This window comes from Entelurus aequoreus, linkage group LG27 (genome assembly GCF_033978785.1).
Source record: "Entelurus aequoreus isolate RoL-2023_Sb linkage group LG27, RoL_Eaeq_v1.1, whole genome shotgun sequence".
Classification (NCBI taxonomy): Eukaryota; Metazoa; Chordata; class Actinopteri; order Syngnathiformes; family Syngnathidae; genus Entelurus; species Entelurus aequoreus.
This window is the reverse complement of record NC_084757.1, coordinates 23,779,769-23,793,969: the sequence shown is the minus strand read 5'-3', so window position 1 is coordinate 23,793,969 and position 14,201 is coordinate 23,779,769. Positions and strand designations below refer to the sequence as shown.

General features: G+C 33.1%; 1 protein-coding gene across 4 annotated transcripts in view; it reads left to right on the top strand.

Moving 5' to 3' along the window:
- Positions 1-13,734, top strand: part of ssbp4 (single stranded DNA binding protein 4) — a 413,236-nt gene extending 399,502 nt beyond the window's left edge. For 3 of the 4 annotated variants that reach the window (XM_062039061.1, XM_062039062.1, XM_062039060.1), the window contains 9 exons: positions 910-974; positions 1,052-1,097; positions 1,174-1,209; positions 1,362-1,416; positions 8,122-8,192; positions 8,266-8,344; positions 8,606-8,634; positions 8,725-8,826; positions 13,438-13,734. In XM_062039061.1, coding sequence (XP_061895045.1) covers positions 910-974; positions 1,052-1,097; positions 1,174-1,209; positions 1,362-1,416; positions 8,122-8,192; positions 8,266-8,344; positions 8,606-8,634; positions 8,725-8,826; positions 13,438-13,518 — 564 coding nt within the window. In that variant the 3' untranslated portion in view covers positions 13,519-13,734. Of the gene's footprint in view, positions 1-909; positions 975-1,051; positions 1,098-1,173; positions 1,210-1,361; positions 1,417-8,121; positions 8,193-8,265; positions 8,345-8,605; positions 8,635-8,724; positions 8,827-13,256 lie in introns of all 4 variants that reach the window. The other variant, XM_062039063.1, reaches the window with a different exon arrangement.
- The last annotated feature ends 467 nt before the right edge of the window (positions 13,735-14,201 follow it).

Below are 14,201 nucleotides of genomic sequence, written 5' to 3'. Positions count from 1 at the left end.
GCTCCAAACTGTTCCCACAAGGTTGGGAGCATGGAATTGTCCAAGATGTTTGGTATCTTGGAGCATTCAAAGTTCCTTTCACTGGAACTTTGGGGCCAAGCCCAACTCCTGAAAAACAACCCCACACCATAATTCCTCCTCCACCAAATTTCCCACTCGGCACAATGCAGTCCGAAATGCACCGTTCTCCTGGCAACCTCCAAACCCAGACTGATCCATCAGATTGCCAGATGGAAAAGCGTGATTCATCACTCCAGAGAAGGCGTCTCCACTGCTCTAGAGTCCAGTGGCGACGTGCTTTACACCACTGCATCCCACGTTTTGCATTGGACTTGGTGATGTATGGCTTAGATGCAGCTGTACGGCCATGGAAACCCATTCCATGAAGCTCTCTGCGTACTGTATGTGGGCTAATTGGAAGGTTACATGAAGTTTGGAGCTCTGTAGAAACTGACTGTGCAGAAAGTCTTTGCACTATGCGCTTCAGCATCCGCTGACCCCTCTCTGTCAGTTTACGTGGCCTACCACTTGGTGGCTGAGTTGCTGTTGTTCCCAAACTCTTCCATTTTCTTGTAATAAAGCCTACAGTTGACTTTGGAATATTTAAGAGCGAGGAAATTTCACGACTGGATTTGTTGCACAGGTGGCATCCTATGACAGTTCCACGCTGGAAATCACTGAGAGCGGCCCATTCTTTCACAAATGTTTGTAGAAACAGTCTCCATGCCTAAGTGCTTGATTTTATACACCTGTTGGCCGGGCCAAGTGATTAGGACACCTGATTCTGATCAATTGGATGGGTGGCCAAATACTTTTGGCAATATAGTGTATCTTAATTACTTTTTAGGCGCTAATTAGGTACGTGAGATTATTTGCTTTTGCAGACCATAACATTTATTCCTCCAACAGAATTACGGGGGAGGGATGAGGCCGCCTCCAAACTCCATGGGTCCAGGGATGCCCGGCATGAACATGTTAGTAGGCTGTTGAAAACACGTTGAAAATGCGCGACCGTGCTTATCAAGACATCATGTGTTTGTCCTGTTTCCAGGGGTCCCGGTGGAAGAGGTCCATGGCCTAATCCCAACAACAACTCAGTGAGTCCCCTCCCTCACGTCTTTATCTTGTGTCTGTGTGAGTGTGTTGACATGAGCTGGCCTCTCTCCCCCACAGATAGCGTACTCGTCTTCATCTCCAGGCAACTATGTGGTAAGTGTCCCACTGTGGACTCCTAGTGTTTTTTTTTTTTTTACATCAGCCCATAAAAGGATCCATCACTCCTACTGAGATATGTAAGAAGAGGCGCGCCGCCGTCGTGAGGAACTCACTTAACTCCGCTTTTCTCTGCGTGTAACCCTCAGGGCCCCCCAGGGGGAGGAGGCCCGCCAGGAACTCCCATCATGCCGAGCCCCGGAGGTGAGTTATACACTTCTATGGTTTCCCCTCTTATTCCTGCTTTAAAAACACCGCACACTGATTCATATTGTATGTGGTGTCACGTCAGACGTACACCGTGGCTCCTAGGCATGCTTGAGGTTATTGGACAAGGAGCCATGTTTGCTACTTAAGTGAGTCTTCTAAACGGACAAAGAGATAATAATGAAAACACTGATAATGATTATACAATAAATAATGGATTATGTAAACTGTTCTGTAAAATAAACGGCAAAGCTTACCGTATGAAGGGTTAAAAATGAAGATTAAGTTGCATATATTGATCATGTTTTGTATTTGAAAATTTTATTAAAAGTGAATCAGAATAATCGTTATATTTTAATAGTAATTCAATTAGTAATATTATTTTGTTCCAATTAAATAAGAAGATAAATGATTTTCATATTTCAATTGTAAATGAATTAGATCACACATTAGTAAATAAATTAGATTATAGGTTAGAAATTATTATTACATGTTAATCAACTAACTAAGTTGTTGTATTTCAATACTAATTAAATTAATAAATACATTACTGTTTCTATCAAACAAGTGGCGACATTATCATTATGTTTTAATAGAAATATTGAGCATGTTTTTGTATTTGAAAATTCATTTAAAAGTGAATCAGAATAATTGTTATATTTTAATAGTAATTAAATTAGTAAATAAATTATTATTTTGTTTCAATTAAATAATAATATAAATGATTGTCATATTTCAAACGTAAATGAATTACATAACACATTAGTAAATAAATTAGATTATATGGTTAGAAATTACTAATACATGTTAATCAACTAACTAAATAAATTGTTATATTTCAATACTTATTAAATTACTAAATACATTACTATGTTTCTATTAAATAAGTGACAACATTATCATTATATTTTAATAGAAATATTGATCATGTTTTTGTATTTGAAAATTAATTTAAAAGTGAACCAGAATAATTGTTAGATTTTGATAGTAATTAAATTATTTTTTAAAAAAAATGTTTTCAAATAAATAATAAGATTAATAATTGTCATATTTCAATCGTAAATTAATTAGATAACACATTAGTAAATAAATTAGAATATATGTTAGAAATTATTGTATTTTAATCAACTCACTAAATAAATTCTTATATTTCAATACTAATTAAATTAGTAAATACATTACTATGTTTCTATTAAATAAGTGATGACATTATCATTATATTTTTATAGAAATATTGATCATGTTTTTGTATTTGAAAATTAATTTAAAGTGAATCAGAATAATTGTAATATTTTAATAGTAATTAATCAGTAGATAAATTATTATTTTGTTTCAATTAAACAAGAAGATAAATTATTGTCATACTTCAATCGTAAATGAATTAGATAACACATTATAAATAAGTTATATTATAGGTTACAAATTATTATTATATTTTAATCAACTAAATAAATTGTTATATTTCAATACTAAATAATGAGTAAATACATTACTATGTTTCTATTAAATAAGTGACTACATTATCATTATATTTTAATAGAAATCATATTATTAAAAAAGCTATTATTATATTTCAGTTAGATAAGTTAATGCAATATTACTATATTTCAATAGTAATTAGATTTGTAAATAAATTATTATTATATTTTAACCAAATGAGTAAATAAAGTACTACTACATTTCAATTAAATAAGCAAATAAATTATTATTCTATTTCAATAGTAATTTGATTACTAAATAAATTATATTATATTCCAATTAAATAAGCAAATAAATGATTATTCTATTTCATAGATAAGTTAATGCATTATTACTATATTTCAACAGTAATTACATTTGTAAATAAATTATATTTTAACCAAATAAGTAAATAAAGTATTATTATATTTCAAATAAATAAGCAAATAAATTATTATATTTCAATAGTAATTTAATTACTAATTAAATTAAATTATATTTCAATTAAATAAGTAAATAAATGATTATCATATTTCAATAGTAATTATGTTAGTAAATAGATTAGTACTATATTTCACTTAAATAAATGAATACAATGTTATTGTATTTCAATAGTATTTTAATTACTAAATAAATTATAGTATATTTCAATTAAATAAGTAAATAAATATTATATTTCAATAGTAATTATGTTAGTAAATAGATTAGTATTTTGTTTCACTGAAATAAATGAATACATTATTATTATATTTCAATGGTAATTTAATAAGTAAATCAATCATTATATTTCAATTAAATAAGTAGATGAATAACAAACGTAATATTAATATATTTCAATAATAATGCAATGTACTAATGATTTATGAAATGACTTTATGTGATTTTTGTCAGTGTGATGTGTCCTTTAAGGAAGTGTTATTGCAAATAATCAGGTGTCAATCAATCAATCAATGTTTATTTATATAGCCCTAAATCACAAGTGTCTCAAAGGGCTGCACAAGCCACAACGACATCCTCGGTTCAGAGCCCACAAATGGGTGTCGACTCATTTGTACTTTGACCCCCTCGGTCTGATGTGTTTATAGAGACCTGTTGCTAAGTATTCTGTGTATTCCCTTCTATGTATTATTATGCACGTCTCAATTGTGATGGTTGCCCAGGAAACTTTTGCGACAAAATGTTTCTCCTCTAATACGTCGCAAAAGAGACGTATTTTCCACTCTAATCGCCAAAACGACACACACACTCCCAACTGTACACCTCCCACTCAGCATTGGCCCCTCCCAGTCACAACAAACCATTTAACCGTTCACACATCCAGCATGCAGACACACGCCATTTTTCTCTTTTTGTGGTGTTTTTTTCCCTTTGTTCAAAACATACCGTTTGCAATGTCAGATCGAGGTCACCTCATCCTCCTGAGGGGCGCCGATGCAAGAAGCGCTTGTTGCTAAGTTGCCAGGGAGTCCATTCATGTCATGTCATGTCATGTAGTGACACGGCCCGCTCATAATGGCTTTTGTTGCGTCCTTGTACGATGCAGAGCGCATTATGTAATAAAGCTGGTGCACATAAGGTTACCTACCACAGAGGACGAGGGCAAAAAGGATAAAACATTACAATAGTTAAGACAACACTTTGCAAGATAACTAGAGATGTCGATAAATGCTTTATAATGTAATGTCGGAAATTATCGGTATCGGTTTCAAAAAGTAAAATGTATGACTTTTTCAAATGCCGCTGTGTACACGGACGTAGGGAGGAGTACAGAGCGCCAATAAACCTTAAAGGCACTGCCTTTGCGTGCAGGCCCAAACACATAATACCTACGACTTTTCACACACACAAGTGAATGCAAGGCATACTTGGTCAACAGCCATACAGGTCACACTGAGGGTGATAATATAAACAACTTTAACACTGTTACAAATATGCGCCACACTGTGAACCCACACCAAACAAGAATGACATACACATTTCGGGAGAACATCCGCACCGTAACACAACATAAACACAACAGAACAAATACCCAGAACCCCTAGCAGCACTTACTCTTCCGGGACGCTACAATATACACCCCCCGCTACGCCCTACCCCCCCCCCCCCCCCCCCCCCCCAATCCCGCCCACCTCAACCTCCTAATGCTCTCTCAGGGAGAGCATGCCCCAAATTCCAAGCTGCTGTTTTGAGGCATGTTAAAACAAATAATGCACTTTGTGACTTCAATAATAAATATGGCAGTGCCATGTTGGCATTTTTTTCCATAACTTGAGTCGATTTATTTTGGAAAACCTTGTTACATTGTTTAATGCATCCAGCGGGGCATCACAACAAAATTAGGCGTAATAATGTGTTAATTCCACGACTGTATATATCGGTATCGGTTGATATCGGAATCGGTAATTAAGCGTTCGACAATATCGGATATCGGCAAAAAAGCCATTATCAGACATCTCTAAAGATAACAGTTGTGATAGTCGGACAAAAATGCCATGTTACGAGAAAAATATGGTTATTACAAGAAAATGTTGTGGTAACAGTTTAGTATGGGGAACATATTCACCATTAATTAGTTGCTTATTAAAGTAACAAAGTTATTTGGACACTAGGGTAACATATAAGGGTTAGGGGTTGCTAAAAAGCAATAATTCTGAGGTTATTGAGGGAAGACTCTTAGTTAATGGCTTGCTGGTTGTATAATAAGGCCATGCAGAATAAGGCATTAATAAGTACTTAATAATGACTAATTAAGAGCCAATAAGTTACTAATTTGCATGTTAATTAGCAACAAATTAATGGTGAATACGTGTTCCCCATTCTAAAGTGTTACCAAACTTGTAATGTAACGGAAAAAAGTACCATAGGGCGCTCCGGATTATAAGGCGCACTGCGGATGAATGGTCTATTTTCGATCTTTTTTCAATAAAGGAGTCATGTTATTTATTTATTTTTCTAAATAGAAAACACTATCTTGTGGTCTACATAACATGTAATGCTGGTTATTTGGTCAAAATGTTGCATAGATGATGTTTTACAGATCATATTCAAGCCGCTTTCTGACAGTCGCTTCCGGATTCGCCGTTTTTATTTACGTGGCTCACCTTCGACAGCGTCTTCTCCCCGTCATCTTTGTTGTAGCGGTGTAGCGTGCAAGGACGGGAGTGGAAGAAGTGTCAAAAGATGGAGCTAACTGTTTTAATGACATTCAGACTTTACTTCAATCAATAACGGAGCAGCATCTCCTCATCCAGAAACAACAACATGAAAAAACGTCAGACTGTGAAAAAACGTCAGACTGTGCCGTGAAAAAACATCAGACCGGAACTCTAATTATTAAAGTTCCTTGGGTGAATAATGTAAACTCACTATACCGGTATGTTTTAGCGCTTTCATGGCGAGTTTACTGACAGATATAAGTAAGAACTTAACACTACTTTATATTAGAAATGGCAACAGCGGACGGTGAATGTCCCGTAACAAGATAGAGGAAATGAAGAAGCTTATCGACTACAAAAACGTAAGCGCGCAATTTTTCAGTATTTATGCAGATCCCAAATACAGATCAGCAGGTACCAGAAGGCAAGAAAAGTTGCTTTTGCATAATATTGCGAAACAAAACGCCAGATAATGTCTTACCTTATACACACACCATAATAATACTCGTATGTTGAAGCACAGTACAATCCATCAAACGGCGCAGCTTCATAGCTTACCCAAGTCGTACTAAAACATTTTGATAGATTTTTGAGCGCCGTGGGTAATTTTCTATATTTTCAATGGAACATATAAAATGTTGGTGTTGTTTACTTGAGTCATATTGCCATCATATTGCAGTCCACACGTATCTCTTATGTTTGACTGCCATCTACTGGTCACACTTATCATTAGATTGGTCAGATCTAGTCTTTGTCTTAGATTGGTCAGATTTAGTCTAAGACTTAGATTGGTCAGATGTAGTATTTGAGTTAGATTGGTCAGATCTAGTCTTTGACATAGATTGGTCAGATCTAGTACGAGACTTAGACTGGTCAGATCTAGTCCTAGCCTTGGATTGGTCAGATCTAGTCTTTGACTTAGATTGGTCAGATCTAGTCCTAGACTTAGATTGGACAGATCCAGCCTTAAACTTAGATTGGTCAGATCTAGTCTTAGATTGGTCAGATCTAGTCTTAGACTTAGATAGGTCAGATCTAGTCTTAGACTTACATTGGTCAGATCTAGTCTTGGACTTAGATAGGTCAGATCTAGTCTTAGACTTACATTGGTCAGACCTAGTCCTAGACTTAGATTGGCCAGATCCAGTATCAGACTTATATTGTTCAGATCTAGTCTTAGACTTACATTGGTCAGATCTAGTCTTTGACTTGGATTGGTCAGATCTAGTCCTAGACTTAGATTGGTCAGATCCAGTCTTAGACTTAGATTGGTCAGATTTAGTCTTGGACTTAGATAGGTCAGATCTAGTCTTAGACTTACATTGGTCAGATCTCGTCTTTGACTTAGATTGGTCACAACTAGTCTTTAACTTATATTGGTCAGATCTAGTCCTAGACTTAGATTGGTCCGATTTAGTCTTAGACTTAGATTGGTCAGATCTAGTCTTAGACTTAGATAGGTCAGATCTAGTCTTAGACTTAGATAGGTCAGATCTAGTCTTAGACTTACATTAGTCAGATCTAGTCATAGACTTGGATTGGTCAGATCCAGTCTTAGACTTATATTGGTCAGATCTAGTCTTAGACTTAGATTGGTCATACCTAGTCCTAGACTTAGATTGGTCAGATCCAGCCTTAGACTTAAATTGGTCAGATTTAGTCTTAGACTTAGATAGGTCAGATCTAGTCTTAGACTTACATTGGTCAGATCTCGTCTTTGGCTTAGATTGGTCAGATCTAGTCCTAGACTTAGATTGGTCAGATTTAGTCTTAGACTTAGATTGGTCAGAACTAGTCTTAGGCTTAGATAGGTCAGATCTAGTCTTAGCCTTAAATTGGTCATATCTAGTCTAAAACTAATAATTTTCTTTACTTTTTCTCCCAAAAAATAATAATTCAACTCATTACTTAGTGTAATTATGAATGTTTCAGTGCGGCTGTAATACTCCTTTGTAGTTTATAGGCTGAATATATTATAATATTTATTGTTAAGGGGATTCAATGAAGCTAAGACGACAAAAAATATATATCAATTGTTAGTTGCATTTTTTTGTTATGTATTTAACATCCTCCTGCTGTTTCCTGCCAGATTCAACAAACTCCAGTGAAAACATCTACACAATGATGAACCCCATCGGCCCTGGTGGAAACAGACCTAATGTGAGTGTCGAAGACAAAATCATTTATTAATAATAATAATCTTAACTCTTTGATTATCTTGTTTTTGCGGCAGTTCCCGATGGGACCAGGTCCTGACGGGCCCATGGGCGGGATGGGTGCGATGGAGCAGCATCATATGAACGGCTCGCTAGGTGAGGAGTCCAAATAAGATTTAATAATAGTTACATGTAAGAGTGCGCCCTCCAGTGGTGAACTGAGTGTTCAGCGCTGCCCACTTAGCCATGACAAGCAGATTAGCGAGGCAGCGAAGCATCCTATTGATCTTGTCGATAGGTGAGACGCCATTGTCGCTGCCAGAAGTGTTTATGCTCATCTGTGACGAATTAAAGCCCATCAACGCTCAATTAGTAGCTGCGTAATCATTCAATTTTCCTCCATTTCTCTGCAAACAGGCTCTGGTGACATGGATGGGTTGCCAAAGGTAAGATTATCTATTTTTTTATTTTTTTATATGTGCATGTCAATCAACCTGACAGCATAATACTGACTATTGTTTGTTTTCTTATCTTAGAATTCTCCCAACAACATGGCAGGCATGAACAATCCCCCTGGCACTCCACGGGATGACGGCGAGATGGCAGGCAACTTTTTAAACCCATTCCAAAGTGAAAGTGTGAGTATAATAATAAAGAATAAATAAAAATAAATAAATAAACAAAAAAACTTTAAAAAAAAAAAATATATATATATATATATATATATATATATACATATATATATATATATATATATATATATATATACACACACCCCTCCACAAAATTTAGTTCAAACTGGTTATGTTTTGCTGCAAAAATACAAAGAGTTTCTTCTGTTGGTTCTCAAAGAAATACAGAATTTGAAGAAAACTTTACGCACATTTAGTTATTAGGGGCTACATAAGAAAAATACATGAATAAATAATAAATCTGATAAGGTTTGACCGAGTTACAAGCATCTTCCTCAAGTTATGTTTAACTTTACTGTATGGGTCAGATCAGAATGTAACTCTGTTGATTTTTTTAAATATATTTTTTACTTTACCTGAACACTATTTTTGTAATATTTCCATTTAATATTGTCAGTAATAAATTTGTATTTTTTTTTTTTCAAATTAATATATGTTAAATTTGAAATGCATTTAAAACAAACTTGTCCAGGGTGTACCCTGCCTTCACTTGTGCGCAGCTGGGATAGGCTCCACACCCCCACGACCCTGAGAGGGACATGAAAAAAGAAAGAAAGAAAAAATATTGTCAATGCGTTTATTTTCAAGACATCTAATGGACCTACCCTGGTAGGAATTTGAACTGTGCGTCATAAAAAAATAACCACATTCAAGTAATTTTGGGGCGGTATAGCTCGGTTGGTAGAGTGGCCGTGCCAGCAACTTGAGGGTTCCAGGTTTGATCCCAGCTTCCGCCATCCTAGTCACTGCCGTTGTGTCCTTGGGCAAGACACTTTACCCACCTGCTTCCAGTGCCACCCACACTTGTTTAAATGTAACTTAGATATTGGGCTTCACTATGTAAAAGCGCTTTGAGTCACTAGAGAAAAGCGCTATATAAATATAATTCACTTCACTATTATTTCCAAAAATAGTGACGACGAGAAAATACATATACGTATATACTGTATGTGTATATATATATATATATATATATTGATTTTAATTTGATTTACATTACAGTACAGTATGTTCCTACTTTTCAAACTGCAATATATATTTGGATTTTTTTTTTTACATTAGTTTTTTATGTGATTAAATGTGTGTATATCTATATGTCTATATATATATATATATATATATATATATATATATATATATATATATATATATATATATATATATATATATATATATGTATGTATGTATATAAATAGATTTGTAAATAGATATATATTTTTAAATATATATATATACAGTAAATAATAAAAAAAATGTAAATGCATGTGTGTATATATATATATATATATATATATATATATATATATATATATATATATATATATATATATATATATATATATATATATATATATATATACATATATTGATTTTAAAAGTACATTACATTACAGTATTTTCCTACTTTTTAATCTGCAATATATATATATATATATATATATATATATATATATATATATATATATATATATATATATATATATATATATATATATATTGGTTTTTTTAAGTGAAAAAATATTTTTTCCAAAATTATTTTCTACATTTATTTATGAGAAGTTTGAACTGTAGTTTAAAAAATATTATCATCACTATGTTTACATTTACACAATTTAATAGATTTAAAAATGTATATATATATATATATATATATATATATATATATATATATATATATATATATATATATATATATATATATATATATATATATATATATATATATATATATATATATATATATATATATATACCTGTGTGTATATATATATATATATATATATATATATATAAATATATATAAACCGTAAAAAAATAACAACTTAAATAATATAAAAAATATTGATGCACAGACTAAAAAAAAGTCGACATACGAAGACAAAACATTAGGTACTGGTTCTGATTTAACACATAGTATTTGTGTCCTCTTTATGTGAGAGGTAACTATTTTATAATCTGCAATATATATTTGTACATTCAAATATTTTCTCTATTTGTTTTTTATGTGTTGTGTATCATTTATAATATATTAATATGTTGTGTATTATATTTATTTTACATGTTAAATGTTGATTATATTGTTAATTCTTTAATTGTATTCATATTTATTCCTATTTTATTTATAAAAACTGTGTATACGGCCACTGTGCAGAGTCCAATATCTACTGAAAAAAAACCAAATTAAAAATGTTATCATTCGGTTTTTGAATAAGATAATTTGACCTAAATACATGATCATTTTTAAACAGACGTCAAACTATTTTCTTTTTTTTTTCTTTTTTTTCTTTATATTGTGTGTTAGAACACAGCATTCAGGCCGCAGCACAACATGTATGCATACAAAGTCATTGAGAGTGACTGACTTGCAGTATATAAAGTGTATTTATTTAATGCATCAATATTATGTTATGCATCAATATTATGTTATGTTATGCATCAATATTATGTTACATTATGCACCAATATTATGTTGTTATGCATCAATATTATGTTATGCATCAATATTATGTTACATTATGCATCAATATTAAATGATAAATGGGATATACTTGTATAGCGCTTTTCTACCTTCAAGGTACTCAAAGCGCTTTGACAGTATTTCCACATTCATCCATTCACACACACATTCACACACTGATGGCGGGAGCTGCCATGCAGGGCGCTAACAAGCAGCCATCAGGAGCAAGGGTGAAGTGTCTTGCCCAAGGACAATATGGACGTGACTAGGATGGTAGAAGGTGGGGATTGAACCCCAGTAACCAGCAACCCTCCGATTGCTGGCCCGGCCACTCTACCAACTTCGCCATGCCGCCCCATTATTTCATGTTATGCATCAATATTATGTTACGTTATGCATCAATATTATTTCATGTTATGCATCAATATTATGTTACGTTATGCATCAATATTATGTTACGTTATGCATCAATATTATTTCATGTTATGCATCAATATTATGTTACGCTATGCATCAATGTTATGTTATGCATCAATATTATGTTACATTATGCATCAATATTATGTTGTTATGCATCAATATTATGTTGTGTTATGCATCAATATTATGTTACATTATGCATCAATATTGTTGTTATGCATCAATATTATGTTAAATTATGCATCAATATTGTTGTTATGCATCAATATTATGTTACATTATGCATCAACATTATGTTGTTATGCATCAATATTATGTCACGTTATGCATCAGTATTATGTCATGTTATGCATCAATATTATGTTACGTTATGCATCAATATTATGTTGTTATGCATCAATATTATGTTACGTTATGCATTAATATTATGTTGTTATGCATCAATATTATGTTGTTATGCATCAATATTATGTTACGTTATGCATTAATATTATGTTGTTATGCATCAATATTATGTTGTTATGCATCAATATTATGTCACGTTATGCATTAATATTATGTTGTTATGCATCAATATTATGTTGTTATGCATCAATATTATGTCATGTTATGCATCAATATTATGTTACATTTTGCATCAATATTTTGTTGTTATGCATCAATATTATGTCATGTTATGCATTCATATTATGTTACGTTATGCATCAATATTATGTTACGTTATACATCAAGATTATGTCATGTTATGCATCAATATTATGTCATGTTATGCATCAATATTATGTCACGTTATGCATCAATATTATGTTACGTTATGCATCAATATTATGTCACGTTATGCATCAATATTATGTTGTTATGCATCAATATTATTTCACGTTATGCATCAATATTATGTCATGTTATGCATCAATATTATGTTGTTATGCATCAATATTATGTCATGTTATGCATCAATACTATGTTGTTATGCATCAATATTATGTTGTTATGCATCAATATTATGTTGTTATGCATCAATATTATGTTGTTATGCATCAATATTATGTCATGTTATGCATCAATATTATGTTGTTATGCATCAATATTATGTTGTTATGCATCAATACTATGTTGTTATGCATCAATATTATGTTGTTATGCATCAATATTATGTTGTTATGCATCAATATTATGTTGTTATGCATCAATATTATGTCATGTTATGCATCAATATCTATCACTGCCACTTCCCTAACATTCCTCTATGGGCTGCATTACTACCACTTCAATGCACTACAGTTATTGCTCTGCTTGCTGCTGCCATAATCACATTACGTAAAAACAAAAGGTACTTGAATGCGCCACAGTTATATCTCTGCCTCCTGCCGCTATACTCGCATGTTATGTAAGAAAAAAAGAGGTTAGCTGGCGCAATGCTTTTGTTGCTTGGAATCTTTAAATGAAGTATCTACCTTTTCTTTTCTCCCCTTCCTCTCTTTATTCTCTCTTTTTACAGTATTCACCCAACATGACGATGAGTGTGTGATTTTATTTTATTTTATCTTTTATTTTACTTTTTTCCATCTCCCTCTGTCCCACCCTCCCTCCCTCCCTCCCCGGTGTGTCTTGCATTGCCATTACATCCTGTCCTCATCCTCTCTGGACCGATGTGTGTGGGTGTGATGGCGCCCACCCAGCCCCTAGGGATGCCCATGGACAGCAGGACTCCCCTCAAGGGCCCTCACCCCAACATGTGTAAAATGGGTGTAAGAACATGAGACTTTCTCCCCGTCCCCGCCCTCGTCATGAGCCTCAAAGCCCAAATCTCTCTAGGTGAACTCCCCCGGCCCGCCAACCCATGATGCACCTCTTCATGGTCGCTACCTGCTAGCATGGCGGGGGACCTTTATCCACACAGACTTTATCCACACTTTTTTCTTTCAATGTTTGTATTTTTGTTGTATGGTTTTTCCTTAAAGGGCATTTTTTAACAATAGTGCCTGTGAATCATTTTTGATTCTCCCCTAAGTCAATAATCTGTCCTGTTTTTGTTGTCTCCTTTAAAGCACACTCACAAGGCCTCTTCATTCAGCATCAAATGCAACGACAATGCGGTCTTTAAAGCATTAGGAACGCCGTCTTTCTTAACAAGGCCATGCTGAAAAGAAACAAGAATAAAGTCATCATTTGCCCTGGAAAAATACATCTTTACTCAGTATTATAACTTTTTTCTCTAGATTTCTTGTCATATTATGACTTCATTTTTACAATATTTTTATTGTAATATTATCAATTTATTCTAGCAATTTAGACATTTTTGGGGGCATTTTTTGGGACATTTTTCCTCATATTATTGCGAGTTTGTTTTCATAAAATTCCGGCTGTTTTCTTGCAGGATTAAGACATTTGTTTTGTAATCTGACAACTATATTACATGAAAATGTTTATTTTCTAGCACTAA